Source organism: Scyliorhinus canicula, chromosome 4 (genome assembly GCF_902713615.1).
Source record: "Scyliorhinus canicula chromosome 4, sScyCan1.1, whole genome shotgun sequence".
In the NCBI taxonomy this organism is placed as follows: Eukaryota; Metazoa; Chordata; class Chondrichthyes; order Carcharhiniformes; family Scyliorhinidae; genus Scyliorhinus; species Scyliorhinus canicula.
The window spans coordinates 30,510,243-30,530,158 of NC_052149.1; the positions used below are offsets into that span (position 1 = coordinate 30,510,243).

Genomic DNA, 19,916 nt, shown 5'->3' on the forward strand with positions numbered 1-19,916 from the left:
AATGTAACTTAAGTATAAAACAAGATTTCTTGTCTGTGACAAGTTTTTAAATAAAATTATTTTCTGCAGGAATTTTATCTTGCACATTTCCTAAATATGAGAATTTATAATTTAATGTTAAAGCTGGATTATTTTTCAGTTTATATTATAATGGAAATAAGTAATGCTGCAAAGACACAGTAATTTTATCAATACTTGTAAAGAGAAAAGACAGAATTTCCATTTTAGCTGCAACCTTTGCCCAGAAATGTTAAATATTTTTATTTTTCACCGTGCTAATGGTCCTGCTGTATGTTTCCAGTATTTGAATCTTTACCCTTAAAGTGTTTATAATCCATTGTTTTGTTCTTTTTTAAACAAAGCATTCACCACTCTACTTACTGTGTGCGCAGTTTTTGCTTTTGTGGGCTGACGGTCTCTCATTTTTTCAGCTAATCCTGTACACCTATAACTGGTCAGTGGATTTGGGAGTGTCATTGAATCGAGGATTGATTCGTCTTATACAGTGGCAGAATGCACGCTCCCACGTTGTACACTGCCTCCTCAGTCAAAAGATGGGACTCTTCCATCACTACTGTTTTGCTGATACACCTGTTTATGATGACTCCAAACAGGTAATGCACTTCACAGTCATAATGACAAATGTTATCTTACAAGCCTGCAAGAACGTAGGCCATCAGTTTTATAAATCACTTTCATCACTTACAAACATGGTGTCTCCATCTCCAAATACAACCTTATGCTTTTTCTGTTGGGAAAAAAAAAGGATGTGTATTGTCAGAGGAGTTGGAAGTAAACAGAGTGTGAATATGACCGGAACAAAAATGTAATGAATGTAAAAGTTAATTACTTGAATGAACGGATAACCTGTAACATCTGGAATGAATGTAAGATGGCACACTGGTATGTCTCTTTTTTTAAAAAGCATGTCAAAAGCATATTTTCTGGCTTGATTACTGGCCTATGAATTGTTGAGAATATGTTAGCCCATCAAATTTGAATGAACTGAGTAGGTCCTGCTCGAGAGATTATATCACTTGAATAGTGGAGACAATAGAAAAGAAAATCTTCACCGAATTTAAATGATTCTGGAATACAGCAGGAATTAACACTAGGATTTTTTATTGAGGCAACAGTAGTGGGAGAACGAATTGTCATCAGGATATCTCAAAGCACATTAAATCGATGGTTTATTGTTGAACTGCAGTCAGTATTCTTATGTAGCCAATTCCAGCAGCCAGTCTGCACAAAGGAACATCCTGCAAGTCACTAATGATCAGTTAATTAGTTTTGATGCTGTTGACTGAGGGAAAAACATTGATCAGGATAATTTCCAGTTTTTCTTCAAGCAGTGCAACGGGATCTTTAAATCTTTGACTCTTATTCAGCTTACAGTACAGGAGTGCCTCAAAATCAGCACTAACGGGCATTAATTTGGCACAGTAACCAGATGAAGTGTAAGGCACCATAGATGGTGCACAACTGGGTTTCAGTGAAGTGCTAGGACGACTTATTAGGGGCAGCACGGTAGCATGGTGGTTAGCATAAATGCTTCACAGCTCCAGGGTCCCAGGTTCGATTCCCGGCTGGGTCACTGTCTGTGCGGAGTCTGCACGTCCTCCCCGTGTGTGCGTGGGTTTCCTCCGGGTGCTCCGGTTTCCTCCCACAGTCCAAAGATGTGCGGGTTAGGTGGATTGGCCATGCTAAATTGCCCGTAGTGTCCTACAAAGTAAGGTTAAGGGGGGGGGGGGGGGGGTTGTTGGGTTACGGGTATAGGTTGGATACATGGGTTTGAGTAGGGTGATCATTGCTCGGCACAACATCGAGGGCCGAAGGGCCTGTTCTGTGCTGTACTGTTCTACGTTCTACGTTATTAAGATATGGCCTGTTATGCATAGAACTGAACCTCTACCTGTCTTTAAAATATTCAATACTGAAGACTTGACAACTTTCATAACATTGTAATTTCTGTGACTGAGTACATGGAGCGGAATTCTCCGCAGGGGGCCGAATTCGTGAAGGCCGTTGTGAACTCGGCCGAGGTTCACGACGGCTCGGAGCCCGCTCCCCGCACCTAATTCACCCCCACCCGGGGGGCTAGGAGCGGGCCTCCATCTTTCTCGGCAGCGACCTCGTCACGCCGAGAATGTGAATCATGCGCGGGTTGCCGGTTCCAACCCGCATGCGCGGATGACTTCATCGCGCAGACGGCACAAACCCGCGCATGCGCGGTGGCCGTCTTTCTCCTCGGCCGCCCAGCAAGACGTGGCGGCTTGATCTTGCCGGGCGGCGGAGGGGAAAGAGTGCGTCCGTTTTGGACGCTGGCCCGACGATCAGTGGGCACCGATCGCGGGCCTGTCCCCTCCCGAGCACAGTCGTGGTTCTCCCGTCCCAATCGTGCCCCTAGATGCCCCAAACGGGCATCTGGCGCCCGTTTCACGAATGCAGTGACCAGGTGTGTTTGCCGCCGTCGTGAAACGGGCGTGAAGGGCTGGCCGCTCAGCCCATCGGGCTCGGAGAATCGCTGTTCACCGTGAAAAACGGCGAGCGGCGATTTTTCCAAGGGGGGGGAGTGGGAGAATCGCGGGGGGGCGCCAGGGAGGCTTAAAAAATGTCGGGGGGCCCCTCCCGTGATTATCCCAGGCCGCGTGTGGAGCAGGGAATCGCGCCGAAGGACTCTGGATTAGCAATTTGTATAAAACTTTTAACCCTTGGCTCTCCTTTTCCATTAGATTTTGCCTGGCATTTGAGGGTGATGGTTTACCAGGGGTAGGCGGAGTGTAGTTTTTTGGTTACTATCAGATCTGCCGTTGGGCAGCACGCACGGTGGCGCAGTGGTTAGCATTGCTGCCTTACAAAGAACAAAGAAAATTACAGCACAGGAACAGGCCCTTCGGCCCTCCCAGCCTGCGCCGATCCAGATCCTTTAGCTAAACCTGTCTCCTATTTTCCAAGGTCTACTTCTCTCTGTTCCCCACCCGTTCATATACCTGTCCAGGTGCATCTTAAATGATGCTATCGTACCCGCCTCTATCACCTCCGCTGGTAAAGCGCTCCAGGCACCCACCACCCTCTGCGTAAAAAACTTTCCACGCACATCTCCCTTAAACTTTTCACCTCTCACCTTGAAATCGTGACCCATTGTAACTGACACCCCCAATCTTGGAAAAAGCTTGTTGCTATCCACCCTGTCCATACCTCTCAATTTTGTAGACCTCAATCAGGTCCCCCCTCAACCTCCGTCTTTCCAATGAAAACAATCCTAATCTACTCAATCTTTCTTCATAGTTAGCACCCTCCATATCAGGCAACATCCTGGTGAACCTCCTCTGCACCCTCTCCAAGGCATCCACATCCTTCTGGTAATGTGGCGACCAGAACTGCACGCAGTATTCCAAATGTGGCCGAACCAAAGTCCTATACAACTGTAACATGACCTGCCAACTCTTGTACTCAATACCCCGTCCGATGAAGGCAAGCATGCTGTATGCCTTCTTGACCACTCTATCAACCTGTGTTGCCACCTTCAGGGAACAATGGACCTGAACTCCCAGATCTCTCTGCACATCAATTTTCCCCAAGACCCTTCCATTGACCAGATAGTCCGCTCTTGAATTTGATCTTCCAAAATGCATCACCTCGCACCTGGATTGAACTCCATCTGCCCAACTCTCCAATCTATCTATATTTTGTTGTAATCTCTGACGGTCCTCCTCGCTATCTGCAACTCCACTAATCTTAGTATCATCTGCAAACTTGCTAATCAGACCACCTATACCTTCCTCCAGGTCATTTATGTAGATCATAAACAACAGTGGTCTGAGCACGGATCCCTGTGGAACACCACTAGTCACCTTCTCCATTTTGAGACACCCCTTCCACCACTTCTCTCTGTCTCCTATTGCCCAGCCAGTTCTTTATCCATCTAGCTAGTACACCCTGAACCCCATATGACTTCACTTTTTTCATCAACCTGCCATGGGAAACCTTATCAAACGCCTTACTAAAGTCCATGTATACGACATCTGCAGCCCTTCCCTCATCAATTAACTTTGTCACTTCCTCAAAGAATTCTATTAGGTTTGTAAGACATGACCTTCCCTGCACAAAACCATGCTGCCTATCACTGATAAGTCTATTTTCTTCCAGATGTGAATAGATCCTATCCCTCAGTATTTTCTCCAACAGTTTGCCTACCACTGACGTCAAGCTCACAGGTCTCTAATTCCCTGGATTATCCCTGCTACCCTTCTTAAACAAAGGGACAACATTAGCAATTCTCCAGTCCTCCGGGACCTCACCCATGCTCAAGGATGCTGCAAAGATATCTGTTAAGGCCCCAGCTATTTCGACCCTCGCTTCCCTCAGTAACCTGGGATAGATCCCATCCGGTCCTGGGGACTTGTCCACCTTAATGTCTTTTAGAATACCCAAAACTTCCCCCTTCCGTATGACAACTTGACCGAGAGTATTTAAACATCCATCCCTAGCCTCAACATCCGTCTTGTCCCTCTCCTTTGTGAATACCGATGCAAAGTACTCATTAAGAATCTCACCCATTTCCTCTACGCGCCAAGGTCCCAGGTTCGATCCTGGCTCTGGGTCACTGTCCGTGTGGAGTTTGCACATTCTCCCCGTGTTTGCATGGGTTCACCCCCACAACCCAAAGACATGCAGGGTAGGTGGATTGGCCACACTAAATTGCTCCTTAATTGGAAAAAATGAATTGGGTACTCGTAAAAAAATTTTTTTAAAAGAAAAGATCAGCCATGATCTTACTAAATGGCGGAGCAGGTCTGAGGGGTTAAATGGCCTACTTCTGTTCCTTGTTTGTGTGTTCGTAACTGAAATCATGAAATAGTCCTGTATAATGTTGTTGGGGATTAGAATTGAAATACGATTATTAGTTAATGTGCATCAAGACTCTTTAAGTTACAATAAACTTCTGTGAACTGTGAGCCGTAACAGTGTGCCACAACAGATGGCTTGTCCTTTGAAGCATGTAATTTTGATATTAATTTAATAATATGTTGTACAAAGGAACTGTGATGCTTTGTAAAATTGTTCAGAATTCTGCAGGTATTTGCCCTGAAGGGGATGGCAGGGCAACTGAACGTGCTGATAACTGCCATTGCTGGGCATAGGCACTTTGAGCATTGATCAATGTGACAGTAACCTGTCATGGCAACCAGCTGTTTGGTGCTGTCAGCTTACATTAAGGACGGTCTCTGAATGTTAACAGGTAAATGGGAGAAATACTTGCCACAGTGACCACCTGTTCAGCAATGTTGGTGCATATCAAGGACGCAGGCTGAACAATAACAAGGGCCCACAATCTTGACCTTGCCTGGCTCCGACGTTCTGCACCAGCCCGTAATACTGTGTCCATTTGACAGACTTGTATAATTTTGATCACGTGTGCTTAAACAAATCTGTTTTTTTACCTAAAAGCTGCAACATGTTTATTCTATATTGTTAGCTAATTCATCACTGACATGTAATTCATTCAATATTATTTGTGTGAACTGACCACTTATCTCGCACAAATCTGGCTGAATGCCACGTCCCAGTCTGAGAGAGGCTCTTAGGAACACAAGTTTTTTTATTTTTTTAATGTTCCACAATGAAAGATGCCTTGTATTAATCACAACCAAAGGAGAGGTGGTTCATAATTCACTGATTGTAACAATGTAACAATGTAACATTGTAACAATGCAGAGTTTACTGATCCGTACCAGATTTCCATGTACTGTTCTTCTTTAAGGATCATTCTTTGGGCATCTCTTTGACTGCAAGCATTTGCATGCCGACTTTAAATTTTGTCCAGATTACAAGAAATTCCCAACAACTCAAAAGCTTCAAAATGAGTGTCTGTGCAATTTGAGTTATTAGTAAATGGACAAAGAAGCAGATAGCAGAACCTCTACACATAGTGAGCACATATTACTGTTGCAAACTCGAGCAGAAACAGGATAGTAGATGAGGACAAGAAGCATCTCGCTCTCCTCAACCAAGCTCAAGAAATATCGCATTTGCTCCAAAAAACAGGATTCTCACATAGTAGTTGCCAAAGGATCTTTTCCAGGAGAAAAGAATATTTCATTTCTTCCAACCATTCTTGCCATGGTTGAAGAAATTTGCACAGGTGAGTATCAGACAAATCCGAACGCTTTAAGGGCAGAAAAACTGGGTTTTAGCATTCCTGATGCTCCTGGAGGCTCAGCCTCTCAGAACGTTGATATGTTGTCTCGAAAATGAAGGAAATTATAGAACTGAACTATTCACCGTACTGGTGGAGGCCCAGGCCAGCTCCACCAAAGCAGTGCAGGCTTTATGCTTCAGCTGGAATTGTTGTCTAAAATGTCAAGAAACCATCAAATGTAAACCAGCCCAAACGTATTTTTTAATGCAAGCTCACTAGAGGGTCACTAATACCACACAACTTGCAAGTAACTCGCACCAAACTGTAACAGTCAGTGTTAAGTATTTGTATTATATTGTCAGTATCTGCCCATGCACCTCGAGATTTTTGAAGTAATGCAATTGCGAGATTGCTTGTGACACTATAAGTTTGCTGACTGTGTCCTTAACTGCCTGGCCCTAAGCACTGGAATTCCCAACCTAAACCTCTCTTCTCTTCAAACACACTGCTTAAAACCTACGTGTTTTACTAGTGGTTCCAGGGTATGTAAAGACTATGAAGTGTGTGTTTGGAAGTCTCTTAAGGAGTGACACGGGTGTTGGTTAGTTTTTTTAGTTCACCTGCATGCACATGTCATCGATGGGTTTTGGGATGGAGTCGCCCCTACCCTGTCGGGCATCAGTGATAGAGGATATATGGTCCTGGTTCATGATCTAGGATATAAGTAGTTAGAAATTGGCTATGGTTGTAGGCTAAAACCAATAGTACGCAGACAAGTTACCTCTCAACAATTGGAAGGCCAGAGGCTTACCCATGTTCGGGCATTGGGGATCAGGCCTGATTTCTTTAATTGAAGTGAACTGCTGGCTCCTGTCATGCCTCAAGAGGCAGGTTCCCATTTCATCCAATCACTCTTTTCCTTGGTTTCTGTGGCTATGACTCATCTTTCATTCCCTCATCCCACAGTATAAGTATCTCCCATTCATCCAATCACTCTTTTCCATGGTTTCTGTGGCTATGACTCATCTTTCATTCCCTCACCCCACAGTATAAGTATCTCCCATTTTCTATGTCTTTTAGCTTTGATAAAGGGTCATCTGGACTTAAAACGTTAGCTCCTTTTCCTCCCTACAAATGCTGCCAGACCTGCTGATATTTCCAGCATTTTCTCTTTTGGTTTCCTACTTGTCTCACTGTGAGTGACCTTTAGGTAGGTTCTGGGTAGAGGAGTATTGAGAACTAGGAAGGTTTGATTAATGTCATTGGAAATATTGTGGAACCAGGAGAACTACTGTTCCTTCCAGCTCCACATCAAATGTTAATTTATTTCAACACGTTCTGATGACAGCCTCCTGCTAAGCTGTACTTATGCCATAAAACCTGAGGGAACTGTTTGAAGACCTAATTTCCCTGACTGAAACAAACAAAACATAAGTATTGTTCCGAAGAGAGTTGCTTACGCTGCTGGGCACTGCCAGAGTCAAATTTCCTTTCAATTTGTTGCGACTCAAACTGTGCACAAAGTGAGGTGTTAGGGTTAAAAATTTGGACATTCTTTTGGATTTCGTGTTCAGTCATCCTTTGGTAGAAATCATGATTATTACTGCTGGCTCATATTAAATAGTATTGAGTTACACAATCTATATATAGATGGAATGAGAGAAATGATACCGAAAGCAATAGTCCTGTATCCTTAAACAGTTTTAACCTTCAAGTCATGTACTAACAATTGTACTTGCATTTAATAGTCATGCATGAGCTTTTCAGTGAGAGCCAATTATTTTCTAAAATCGGTGGCACAATGGATAGCACTGTTGTCTCATAGCGCCAGGGACCCGGGTTCAATTCCGGCCTTGGGTGACTGTCTGTGGGGAGTTTGCGCTTTCTCACTGGGTCTGCGTGGTTTTCCTTTCGGTGCTCCGGTTTCCTCCAAAGATGTTCAGGTTAGGTGGATTGGGCATGATAAAATTGCCAGTGCCCAAGGATGTGTAGGTTAGGTGCGGTTGAGGGAGTGGGCCGAGGTGGGTGGCCTTTCAGAGGGTCGTGCAGACCTGATGGGCCGAATGGCCTCCTTCTACACTGTAGGGATTCTATGTTTCCATGGCTAATCAAACCTTTCCTAAATTTGCCATACGTTGTAATCTTCAAAGAATCAAGTTTTGGAAAGAATGATCATATCTCAATGCTTAAAAGTTTAGTTAGTCTACGTGTGGAAGACACATGAATGATAATACTGATTTGATAATTTTTCTTTGTATATTTTAATGTTTGAACCTCTTGTTTGGATCCCAGTGCTGGCTCTTGCTGTCAATTCCAGCTGGAAGATGTACATTGCTAGCAACCTGCAATTAGGTGGTAGGAATTCTATGGACCAGATTCAGTCCTCTATTCCTCCTGACTGAAATGGAAGGGTTTGCTGTCTTGAAGTAATCCATCAAGGGACTTGGCTAAGAATTGGCTCAACCTTTCCCCCATCATTCTAGGGCAGCACGGTAGCCTTGTGGATAGCACAATCGCTTCACAGCTCCAGGGTCCCAGGTTCGATTCCGGCTTGGGTCACTGTCTGTGCGGAGTCTGCACATCCTCCCCGTGTGTGCGTGGGTTTCCTCCGGGTGCTCCGGTTTCCTCCCACAGTCCAAAGATGTGCGGGTTAGGTGGATTGGCCATGATAAATTGCCCTTAGTATCCAAAATTGCCCTTAGTGTTGGGTGGGGTTACTGGGTAATGGGGATAGGGTGGAGGTGTTGACCTTGGATAGGGGGTAGGGTGCTCTTTCCAAGAGCCGGTGCAGACTCGATGGGCCGAATGGCCGCCTTCTGCACTGTAAATTCTATGTAATTCTGACATACCTGGAGTTGGCACATGAGCCACGGCATTATTTGTAACAAAGTTTTCAACAAATTAAAATTATTTTGATCACCTGTTATTAATAATAATCTTTATTGTCATTCCGGCACCTGTTCGGGCACACAGAGGGAGAATTCAGAATGTCCAAATTACCTAATAGCACTTCTTTCAGGACTTGTGGGAGGAAACTGGATTACCCGGAGGAAAGCCATGCAGACCCGGGGAGAACGTGCAGACACCGCACAGACTGACCCAAGCCGGGAATCGAACCTGGAACCCAGGTGCTGTGAAGCCATAGTGCTAACCGCTATGCTACCGTGCTGCCCACAATTGGCTGTACAGTTACAGATGAGCAAAAATTACTTATCACACTGTAAATGGTGAACTGCATTCTAATATCCACTGAAATGTAATTCACAGTGTAAGACTGGAGCCATTTTACTTTCCTTCCTCATCACCTCTCTATCCACACAGGAACCAAATCCATTCCTTCACTCCACATTGGAAGCTGATGCCCTAATCAAAAGCCCAACCCCACCACCAAGTAAGGAACAGGGGCGACTGAGCTCAACAAACCGGAGTCTGCCGCCTCTTCACTTCCCGCCGGAGATTGTCCTGTTTGATGAGGCACTGCGCGACATCACTGTGCCTAAAGCGATGCGACAGTTGCACGATGTGGGGCTGTCTGACCCAGTCTCCCGTCACGGCACACAGTTCCTGGAGATCAAAAACCTGGAGCGGAGAGGTGAGGGAGACATGGAGAAACAGCTATTTGGTGCAATATTGCCCATTTATGCAGCCTGCTTGCAGCTGGTCTGCAATCAATGTAACATATTGCACAAATTACACAGCTGTTTATGCCTGTGAAAAATTAAAAGAAACACTTTTTTTAAGAAACTGGCGAGACCGATCTGGTACCTGCAACCAAGTTACGCTTTTTCATGCAAATAGAAATGTCTTATTTCAAGATCCATCTATTTAAATTTTCATATAATGAATATTCACTGAGCTCTAGAAAGTGTTCGAGTCTAATGAAGCAAATTTATATTAAAAGCTTTGAGTTACTCTGCAGGGGTGTGGAGATGGGGGGGGACTCCTGTATGTTTCTCCGTGTGTCCGAGTAATTGCGCGCGTGTGTGTGTGTGTGTGTGTATGTGTATATATATATATATATATATATACACACACACATACACACATACATGATTTCATTCTGAGTGCATCACTTTAGTTCCTGCAAATTATAAACTCTACATCATCTGTGGCAGTCTGCGCGAAACCCTGGAATAACTTGTCATTTGATCAGGTTCACTTTGGAGGGTAAACTATCGGTACATCATTGTCATATTAACTCTCTAGTGGGAGCTTTTGTTAGATCTTACACTTTCATGTGTACCTATCGCTACCTTTAGCTCAACGGAACCTATTTTTGAGTATGACGCAGAACCAACTTTAGCAAGTGCAGACACCTGATTGTAGTTTGGGCTGCTCATAGGCGATAAATCATTTACAGAGTAGGTAACCTAACCCTGATTAAGCAATCTTCACCTAGTTGGTTTTGTAATCTTCACTAGTTAGTTTTGTAAATGTGACTTAACAAAGCTGTGCCACGAAGATGCACCTTATGTTACTATTTTATTTGGCGCTGCTCAGTTGGGCCTGAAGTAGCCTTGCTGATATTTGAGCAAGTGCTGTGTTAAGTAAGTTCTCCACAGGATGCTGCGGGCATCACTTCAGCTTTCACGAACTAAGCCAAAGGTGTGATCCGAAATTTATTTTTCAGAGATGGAGAAGCAGATGAAAATTGAGAACTTATTTGTAACATGGCAGCAACGTTCTGCCCAGTCCAACATGCCCATCACAGTAAGTAGCATTCTGGCCTACTTGGAGAAATGTATTATTTATCTCATTATTACACTTCAAAGTGAATTATTAGACTTCAAAATGAGTTTAAAGCCCACCTCTTATAAGATTTAATACAGAATTTTTTAGGGTCCAGATAACCAGCTGAACTTTGCCAAAGGGTACTCGAAACGTTAGCTCTTTTCTCACCCTACAGACGCTGCCAGACCTGCTGATATAGTCAAAGGTGTTGGGACTTGTATAGGTTCATTTGTTTGTGATACAACAGAAAAAGGTGCACAAGTTAAATAAAACGTCACTACACTAATGTAGTGTTTCCCTCTACACTTTTCAGGTTGTAAGCAGTTACACTGTGAAATAGTAAGTAAAAGTGGTAACCTTCCAATGTTTTTCTGGTTCAGCTTGGTGACCTGGACACCCTCAAACAGTCTTCACGTCTAGTCCACTACTGTGCCACTCCACTGCTATTTGACCCCATCTTCAGGCAACAAATCCAGGCCGAGCAGCAGGTTGGATCTGAGGGAAAGGTAGGTTATCAATGTATGTGATTTAAACAGGGCTGGAATTTAGGGCAGCTGGAATCTTGAGTCAGTGACCCGTTCAAATTGGGTTTGAAATGAATGGAAAGAGGGGAAAATGCATACAGCCCATACAATCACGGTGGAGGGCAGATCAGAAAGGGGATGAGGTGACTGAGAGGCAGTACAAGGTAATAGAACATAGAACCGTACAGCACAGTACAGGCCCTTCGGCCCACAATGTTGTGCCGAACTAGTCTGAAACTACAATCAAATCAACCTACTCCCAATCATTCTAGTGCACTCCAGATGCCTATCCAATAACCGCTTGAAAGTTCCTAAACTGTCCGACTCCACTACCATAGCTGGAAGTGCGTCCCACGCCCCAACCACTCTCTGAGTAAAGAACCTATCTCTGACATCCCTCCTATATATTCCACCATGAACCTTATAGTTAAGCCCCCTTGTAACAGCTACATCCACCCGAGGAAAAAGTCGCTGAACGTCCACTCTATCTATCCCTCTCATCATCTTATACACCTCAATTAAGTCACCTCTCATCCTCCTTTACTCCAATGAGAAAAGCCCTCGCTCCCTCAACCTTCCTGCATAAGACTGACCCTCCAACCCAGGCAGCATCCTGATAAATCTCCTTTGCACCCTTTCCAATGCTTCCACATCCTTCCTATAATGAGGTGACCAGAACTGCACACAATACTCCCAATGTGGTTTAACCAAGGTCTTGTACAGTCGCAGCATAACCTCACGGCTCTTAAACTCAATCCCCCTGTTAATAAATGCTAACAGACGATAGGCTTTCTTCACGGCTCTATCCACTTGGCTGGCAACTTTCAGAGATCTATGGACATGAACTCCAAGATCTCTCTGCTCCTCGACATTCTTCTGAACCCTGCCATTAACCCTGCCAAAATGAATCTCCTCACACTTATCAGGGTTAAACTCCAACTGCCACTTTTCAGCCCGGCTCTGCATCCAATCAATGTCTCTTTGCAGCCTACAACAGCCATCCATATTATCCACGACTCCACCAATCTTGGTGTCATCAGCAAATTTACTAACCCAACCTTCAACTCCATCATCTAAGTCATTGATAAAAATCACAAATAGCAGAGGACCCAGCTCTGATCCATGTGGTACACCGCTGTTGACTGGGCTCCAGGATGAAAATTTACCATCTATCACCACCCCCTGTCTTCTATGTGATTGCCAGTTACTGATCCATTCGGCCAAATTTCCCTCTATGCCATGCCTCCTTACTTTCTGCATGAGCCGACCATGGGGCACTTTATCAAACGCCTTACTAAAATCCATGTATATGACATCAACTGCTCGTATATGACATCAACCTTCATATATATGTATATGACATCAACCTTCATCTATGTACTTAGTTACCTCCTCAAAGAATTCAATCAAATTTGCGAGGCAAGACTTACCCCTCACAAACCCTTGCTGAGTATCCTGGATTAAGCTGTATCTTTCCAAATGAACATAAATCCTATCCCTCAGGACCCTTTCCAATAATTTACCTATGACCAAAGTGAGACTAACCGGCCTATAATTCCCAGGGTTATACCTATTCCCTTTCTTGACCAAGGGGACAACATTCGCCTCTCTCCAGTCTTCTGGCGCTATTCCTGTCGACAGTGAGGACATAAAGATTAAAGCCAAAGGCTCTGTGAACTCATCCCTCTCCTCCCAAAGAATCCTAGGATATATCCCATCAGGCCCAGGGGACTTATCTATCCTCAGGCTTTTCAAAATTTCTAACACATCTTCCTTCCGAATATCTACCTTCTCCAGCCTGTATCGCACTATCCTCCTCAACAACATGGCGCCTCTCATTTGTGAATACTGAAGAAAAGTATTCATTTAGGACCTCTTCTATATCTTCAGACTCCATGCACACGTTCCCACTACTGTCCTTGACCGGCCCTAACTTCACCTTGGTCATTCTTTTATTCCTCACATAAGTGTAAAATGCCTTGGGGTTTCCTTGACCCTACCTGCCAAGGACTTCTCATCCCATTGCTGTAGTGAAAGTCACCGAATTGTGGTCACTATCTCCAAAGTGCTCTCCCACAACCAAATCTAACTCTTTGCCCGGTTCATTACCCAGTACCAAATCCAATGTGGCCCCGCCTCTTGTCGGTCTATCCACATGTTGTAATAGGATGAATAAATGAAATGGAGCAAAGAGAAGTCTCAAACATCGGGGAGTGAAACAGGAAAGCTGCAAATGGATAGTGAGTGTTTGAATGGTGTATAACATTTTTTGAAAAACTGACCTTGTCAGAGTAAACAAGTTAATTGTGCACAGGAGGTCAGTCATGTCATGCCTAAGAACAAGCCACCATCTGTTTGAAATCAGCAGTTTGTTGAAGCAAAATGTTACGAGCCTCAAGCATTGCAGGCAGGGAATGAGCATCTGCCATTGCATGAGTTCCATCTGAAAATAAACAGATCCAGGCGTTCTCCAGCTAAGAGAGCCATGTTAGTATAACCTACCTTTTATCATTAATTCTTATTGAGGACTGAAGGAGACTGCCTGAACCTTAAATGAAATTGCGCATCATTAACTTGCTGTGAGTTTGGAAATCCTTCAGCGATTCTAAATATTTCTTTCATTATTCCAATCTCTACAAAGAAATAAAATTATTGGAGGAGGTGTCCCATTTGCTAAATTTTCTGAAAGAAATATTTGGATCATCTGTCGCTGACATGGTATGGCTTTTCTTCCCCACTCCAAGTAGGAATCCTCTGACAAGTCCATACTCTGAGAGCTTTTGGACTTTATTTTGCATGTGTCCAGACTGAGGAGATGAAAGCTGTTCCCATTGACTGACTGTAAATGTCTTTAATTTAGCATTTTCACTTAGGCCACATGGATAGCTGGTGTGGGAATCTATGGGATGTGGACGTCGCAGGCCAGGCCATCATTTATTGCCCATCCCTAATTGCCCTTGAGAATGTAGTGGTGAGCCACCTTCTTAAACTGCTGTAGTCCATGTGGTGCAGATACACCCATAGTGCTGATAGGTAAGGAATTCCAAGATTTTAACCCAGTGACAATGAAGGAATGGCGATATATTTCTAAGTCAGGAATGGTAAGTAACTTGGAGGGTAACTTCCAGGTGGTGGTGTTCCCACATGCCTGCTGCCCTTGTCTTTCTAGATGGTAGCTTTTGTGGTGATTTTCATTTTTATAACGACTCAACATGCTCAGGGAAATGTCACAGTGCGGAGATGGTGATGTAGTGGTAATTTCACTGCAGTAGCAATCTAGACTAGACGCAGGCTAACTCTCTGAGGTCAAATCCAATCACGGAAGCTGGTGGAACTTAAATTCAATTAATAAATCTGGAATTGGAAGCTAGTCGCAGTAATGGTGACTGGAAAACTATCGTTGATTGTCATAAAAACCCATCTGGTTCATGCCGTTTAGGGACGGAAATCTGCCACCCTTGCCTTGTCTGGCTTACATGTGACTAGATCCATGGCAATGTGGCCAACTCTTAATTGCCTCTGAAATGGCCGAGTAAACCACTCGGTTCAAGGGCAATTTATGGATGGGAACAAATTCTGGCCTTTCCAGCGATGCCCACATCCCATCCAAGAAAAAGTATTTAAGCTTTATTCTTCTCTGAGCTTCTGCTAAAGTGTATTGCTGGGATAAAGTAGAAGGGATTAATTCTGCAGCTGGCTACATATTAAACCTTATCTGCCTGGGTGTCTTTGATTTTGATTCAGTATACCTGGAATGAAATGTTCCATTCCCCTTTTCTAATACTGCTCATCTTGATAAATACAAGAAGCTCACCACAGTTGGAACATGCTGGTCTTATCCATACTTGAGGGGTTAGTGAACATTATGCTGTGGCGGTGTCCAGAACCTTTGCATAAAGTTAGATTAAATTGTGTTGTTAGAAGTTTATTCTCGGTTGCTTCCTGTACGCAGGTAGATGTATTGTTTTGTGTGTTTCATTCTGAAGTTTGGCTTTCTACACTCCCTCTCTTCATCTACTATAAAAAAATTGGAGTGCTCGGCAGTTGTGATTACGTAGTTTGTTTGGGAACTGTTGGAAACAATGTTCCTAAAGGCCATACTTTTTTCTAGGAACTGCATCTGTTCTTTTCCCCTTTCTCCTCACTTTAGCTGTTAGTCTGCTCATTTGAACTTACACGCAGTTTGGTTTGGAGTTATCTCGTTTTTTTATCAGTACTACACTGTAAGCACAAAAACACGTTACAAGTACTGGAGACATCCTGAAAACATTATTACATGCACAAATCAGCCTACGATTTTCTGAAGAAATCCCCATCTCCTTCCATATTTATCTCCATTAACAAGTGCAAATAGCTCATTGCCACTGAGATTGAGACCATGCCTTCTGCTGCTTCCTCGCATTCTCTCGTCCAAGACCCCACCCCCGACCTCCGTGGGCTCGCTTCCGCACCTTTCTCATCTCGTGGCCTCTCTTAATTCGTCTTGTCCATTAGATCCACCAATTGCTGCTCCCTGCCCCCACCCTGCTACCGTTTCCTCTCTCTCTCATCCCGCACCGCCAAACACCTTTTCAAAGGTCTGTGCAAAAGATGCTGAGAGAAAAGAATGCATCAGGAACAGAAAGTGTGATCGGAAATAATAGTAAAATATCTGTTAGGAAATAAAACAGGCATGATCAAAAATAAGAGCCTATTGCTTGTGTAGCAATATTCAGGGCATCGATAATTATGAGACAAGCATTGTCAGGGCATCTGGGCACACAGTGGACAGTTATTTAAGTTAGTGTTATTTGCATTAAAGTCCTGCTCAGCTGTCAATACTGTTCTTGCTGACCTACATTAGCCCAGATCTTCCAGTCCATAGCAGTGAACAGTGAGACATTCACTGCCATTGAGGGATGCAATGGAACCACACATTCCAAATGCCGACATGCCCCTGAACTCAGAACATGCAGTTTGACAGTAATAGCTGTGTCCAGGACTGGTTAGTGATTGCCCATACTTCCACTGTTTTTTATACTGATTTACTTAGAGTTGCTAAGAGTTGCCTTTTGAATGAGTAGGAGTGTCAAAATGCCTCCATGACACGACCTCCCCATCACCCCGTATCTGTTCACTTCTGCTCCAACCCCCGTCACATCGCCGTCCGTGGAATTGCACCTCCTCTCCTCCCACACCCCTGGCATTGCTCATATTTCCTCCCACACCCCAGCTCACCGCTCCATCCCAGAGTTCCCTGTTCCTTAGTCCTGTCGATGCCACAGCAGTGCCAGCGGTCTGGGGGGAGGCTGGTGAGCAAAGCCAGGGGTGCAGGAGGGGAGTTGACCAATTCTGGGGGTTGTGTAAGGTGAGTGAGCAGAGCCAATGGTGCAGGATGGTGGGTGAACACTGGTGGGAGTGCAGTGAACTAAGCCAGAGGTGCAGTGCAAGAAGGAGTTTCTAGGGTTGGAGATGTGTGTGTTCGTGATGTGGTTAGCAAAACTGGGGTTGGGAAAAGATGGGTGAGCAAAGTTGGGGTTGGGTGTGCTGGTGGATGGGGTGAGCTAGAATTAAAAATTGATGAGAGACAAGTTTACAAGAGTGGAAGACACTGAATTGAAGGGAGAGTTCAAGGAATATATCTTCATTTTGAGATGTGAGAAAGGAATTTGCTTAAGTGCAATTGTGCCTCGAAGTCTCACCACTAATGCTCACTACGTACCTCGTCGATGGATCTCAGCTGCAGTTGGGAGAGCAGGTTCCCACTGCAGCCTCCGAATATGGTGAAGGCATAATTTTAAGTGCGGTCCAGCATCATAAGTCATAGCTTTGCCACTCACAGATATATCGAGACACCATCTCTCCATCCCCTGTTTCCGATTTAAAATTTCTATTCTGAAAATCTTAATATTTAAATACCTTTAGGACCTCACCAATTCCTTTTGTTTATTAAGGGACAATTTAGCGTGGCCAATTCACCTACCCTGCACATCCTTTTGGGTTGTGGTGGTGAGATCCACGCAGACATTGGGAGAATGTGCAAACTCCACATGGACAGTGACCCCGGACCGGGATCGAACCCGGGTCCTCAGCGCCATGAGGCAGCAGTTCTAACCATTGCGTCACCGTGCCGCCGTTTTTTTTAGGACCTCACCACTTCCACCCTATGTAATATTTGCCCCACGGATCATCTGTTTCCCCAGCTTTGGCCACTTGTCATTCCTGACATCCTCCTTCCCATAATTGGCAGCTATGACTTCAGCCATCGAGGCCTTGTGCTTTGGAATTCCCTCTATAACATCCTGAATCTCTTCTCTTCCCCACCGACCCACCCTTCTTTCTTTCTTCATGACCCCTCTTTTTATTTTGGTTTGGCATCTTTTTTTTTGTCCTACTATCCCTCTGAAGTATCTTAGGATGTTTTTCTTTCTTAATGGTGTTCTATAAATGTAAATTATTATTGTTTCATAATTGACCATAGTATGACCAAACATTTCTCATGAATAGTCTGTTTCTTTTTTTATTTGACTGCTTTCCAAATCCCATGATGCACTTTATTTGTATCATCCTCAGAACAAGTCAAGAAAGTTTGTCGAGGACAGCTCTCCTTAGCTAAATTGATTTTGACTGTTCCTTCATTAACTTATTGCCATGAATATATCTCACTCTTTTATGGTTTTGATTACTTAATCTGCTACTGATAGAGTGCAATTGATGTTCGGCTAATGGATCCTCAGTTTTCTGGGCAAGGTTTGACATTTTCAAATGTATAGAATAATCATAATACTTCAGTAATTGTGCAGTCAGCCAGTATTTTCCCCCTCACTGGATACTTCTAGAAAATAGTCATTATCAGCACTCAAACATCTAATTGATATCAATGTTTTCTTTTAAATGCCCTGATGAATGAAAAGGAACAGGCTCTTAATGCCATAAATGAGTTTCTGTCTACATTTGATACTCATTTGTGAGGTAAAACAAGTTAAATAAAAAGGTTTCAAATCGGGATCAGTCTTCCTTTGGATCTTTAAAAAACGTTTTGTTCAGAAGAAGGAATAGTTCAAAATGGGGAAAGGAATTCTTGTAACTTCTGTTAACTGGTTTGGGTTCAGATTAAATAATATCGGATAAAATTATTGATCATTTTAAAGACATGGACCAATCGGAGGTAATTAAAGTAACTTTGGAAAGGCAGGTTGTGACTGCCTGATTTAAAAAAAAAAAAAAGAAAATTCAGAGTTGAAGAAAATAAGCAACTTCAATTTATGTAGAGCTTTTCGCATCTTTAGGGAAACACCCTATAACCAATGTAATGCTTTTGAAATGTAGCCCTGGGGTGCATGATGTAAGTATCGATTTTCAGAAGATTTATGTTGGGGTGATTTAGCAAGTGAGAGACTTATAAAAATTAGGGTGGGTGATGTTGAAAAGAATGTAGCTACATAGATAGATGTTCAGAGGATAGAAAGTACGAAATAGACGTATGTGGATTACTTTTTGATTGGCCGGATTCAGGTAATGCTTTCCTATTAGAAATTCTTTTGTTTTCCATTTATGTGACCAATTTGAACATTGACTAATGAAGAATTGTATTAAAGTTTGCTGTTAAGTTAGAGGGAAGATTGCACAGCGGTGTAGACTGGCTGATGGACTGAGCGTATCCTGACAGATGCAGTTCAATGCAGAGAAATGTGGAATAGTGCATTTTGGATGTCAGACCATCAATCTCGCCTGTAAATCAAAAGGAAGAATGCTCAAGCCACGTTTTAGATACTTGAGTAGATAGTCGAGGCTAATGGTTCAGTGCAGTACTAATGTACTTTGAAGTACTGCATTTCAGATAACTACTGTCTTAGGTGAAAACAAAAAAATCAACGGCGCTATTTGTAGAAAAGCTGGAATGTTTTCCTGGTTTTATCCCTATAAACCTCTCCACGCAGATTATTTGGTCATTAACTTCTTTGATGATGTGGGACCTTGCTATGTGCAAATTTACCACTGCCTTCCCCTAGATTGCAACAGTGACTGCGCTTCAAAATTCTTCATTGGATGTGAAGTGCTTTGGCACATAGAGCAGTTGATAACTGCATTATATAAATGCGTATGTCTGTTTCCATTTTACTTTAATCATCTTCTCTTGTCTTCACATTTTCTGATTTCTTATTACTTCTGACCTTCTCTCACCAGAAACGTCACCGTTCTAATGACTCAAATGCGTCGGGGAGAGACCGGAGCCACAGCTGTGATTCTGTGGAAACAATGCCTTTTAAACTGAAGGAGGAGCAGTGGCTGGGTGAGATCTCCAATGCATTCATGCAGCAGTACATCCAGTACCTACAGAGCATGGGTTTTATCCTAGTGCAGGTTCGCCCACCTTCTCCTACAAGGAGGTAAGCAGAAGAACAGTTCAATGCAAGGTAGCAGAATTACAAGTTGTGCAATTGAAAGAGCGGGGTTACCACTCAGTTATGTTACTCAATGTGAGCCATATAATTCAAGCTGATGTATTTTAGTTTTCCCATAATCCTAGGGGATATGGT

The 19,916-nt window shown here is 43.5% G+C and overlaps 1 protein-coding gene across 3 annotated transcripts in view; it reads left to right on the forward strand.

The window, feature by feature from the left end:
• The window catches only part of szt2 (SZT2 subunit of KICSTOR complex), a 300,727-nt gene that overhangs the window by 232,517 nt on the left and 48,294 nt on the right, over nucleotides 1–19,916 (forward strand). For all 3 annotated transcript variants that reach the window (XM_038793974.1, XM_038793973.1, XM_038793972.1), the window contains 5 exons: nucleotides 432–614; nucleotides 9,464–9,734; nucleotides 10,773–10,852; nucleotides 11,254–11,379; nucleotides 19,564–19,766. In XM_038793974.1, coding sequence (XP_038649902.1) covers nucleotides 432–614; nucleotides 9,464–9,734; nucleotides 10,773–10,852; nucleotides 11,254–11,379; nucleotides 19,564–19,766 — 863 coding nt within the window. The remainder of the gene's footprint in view (nucleotides 1–431; nucleotides 615–9,463; nucleotides 9,735–10,772; nucleotides 10,853–11,253; nucleotides 11,380–19,563; nucleotides 19,767–19,916) is intronic.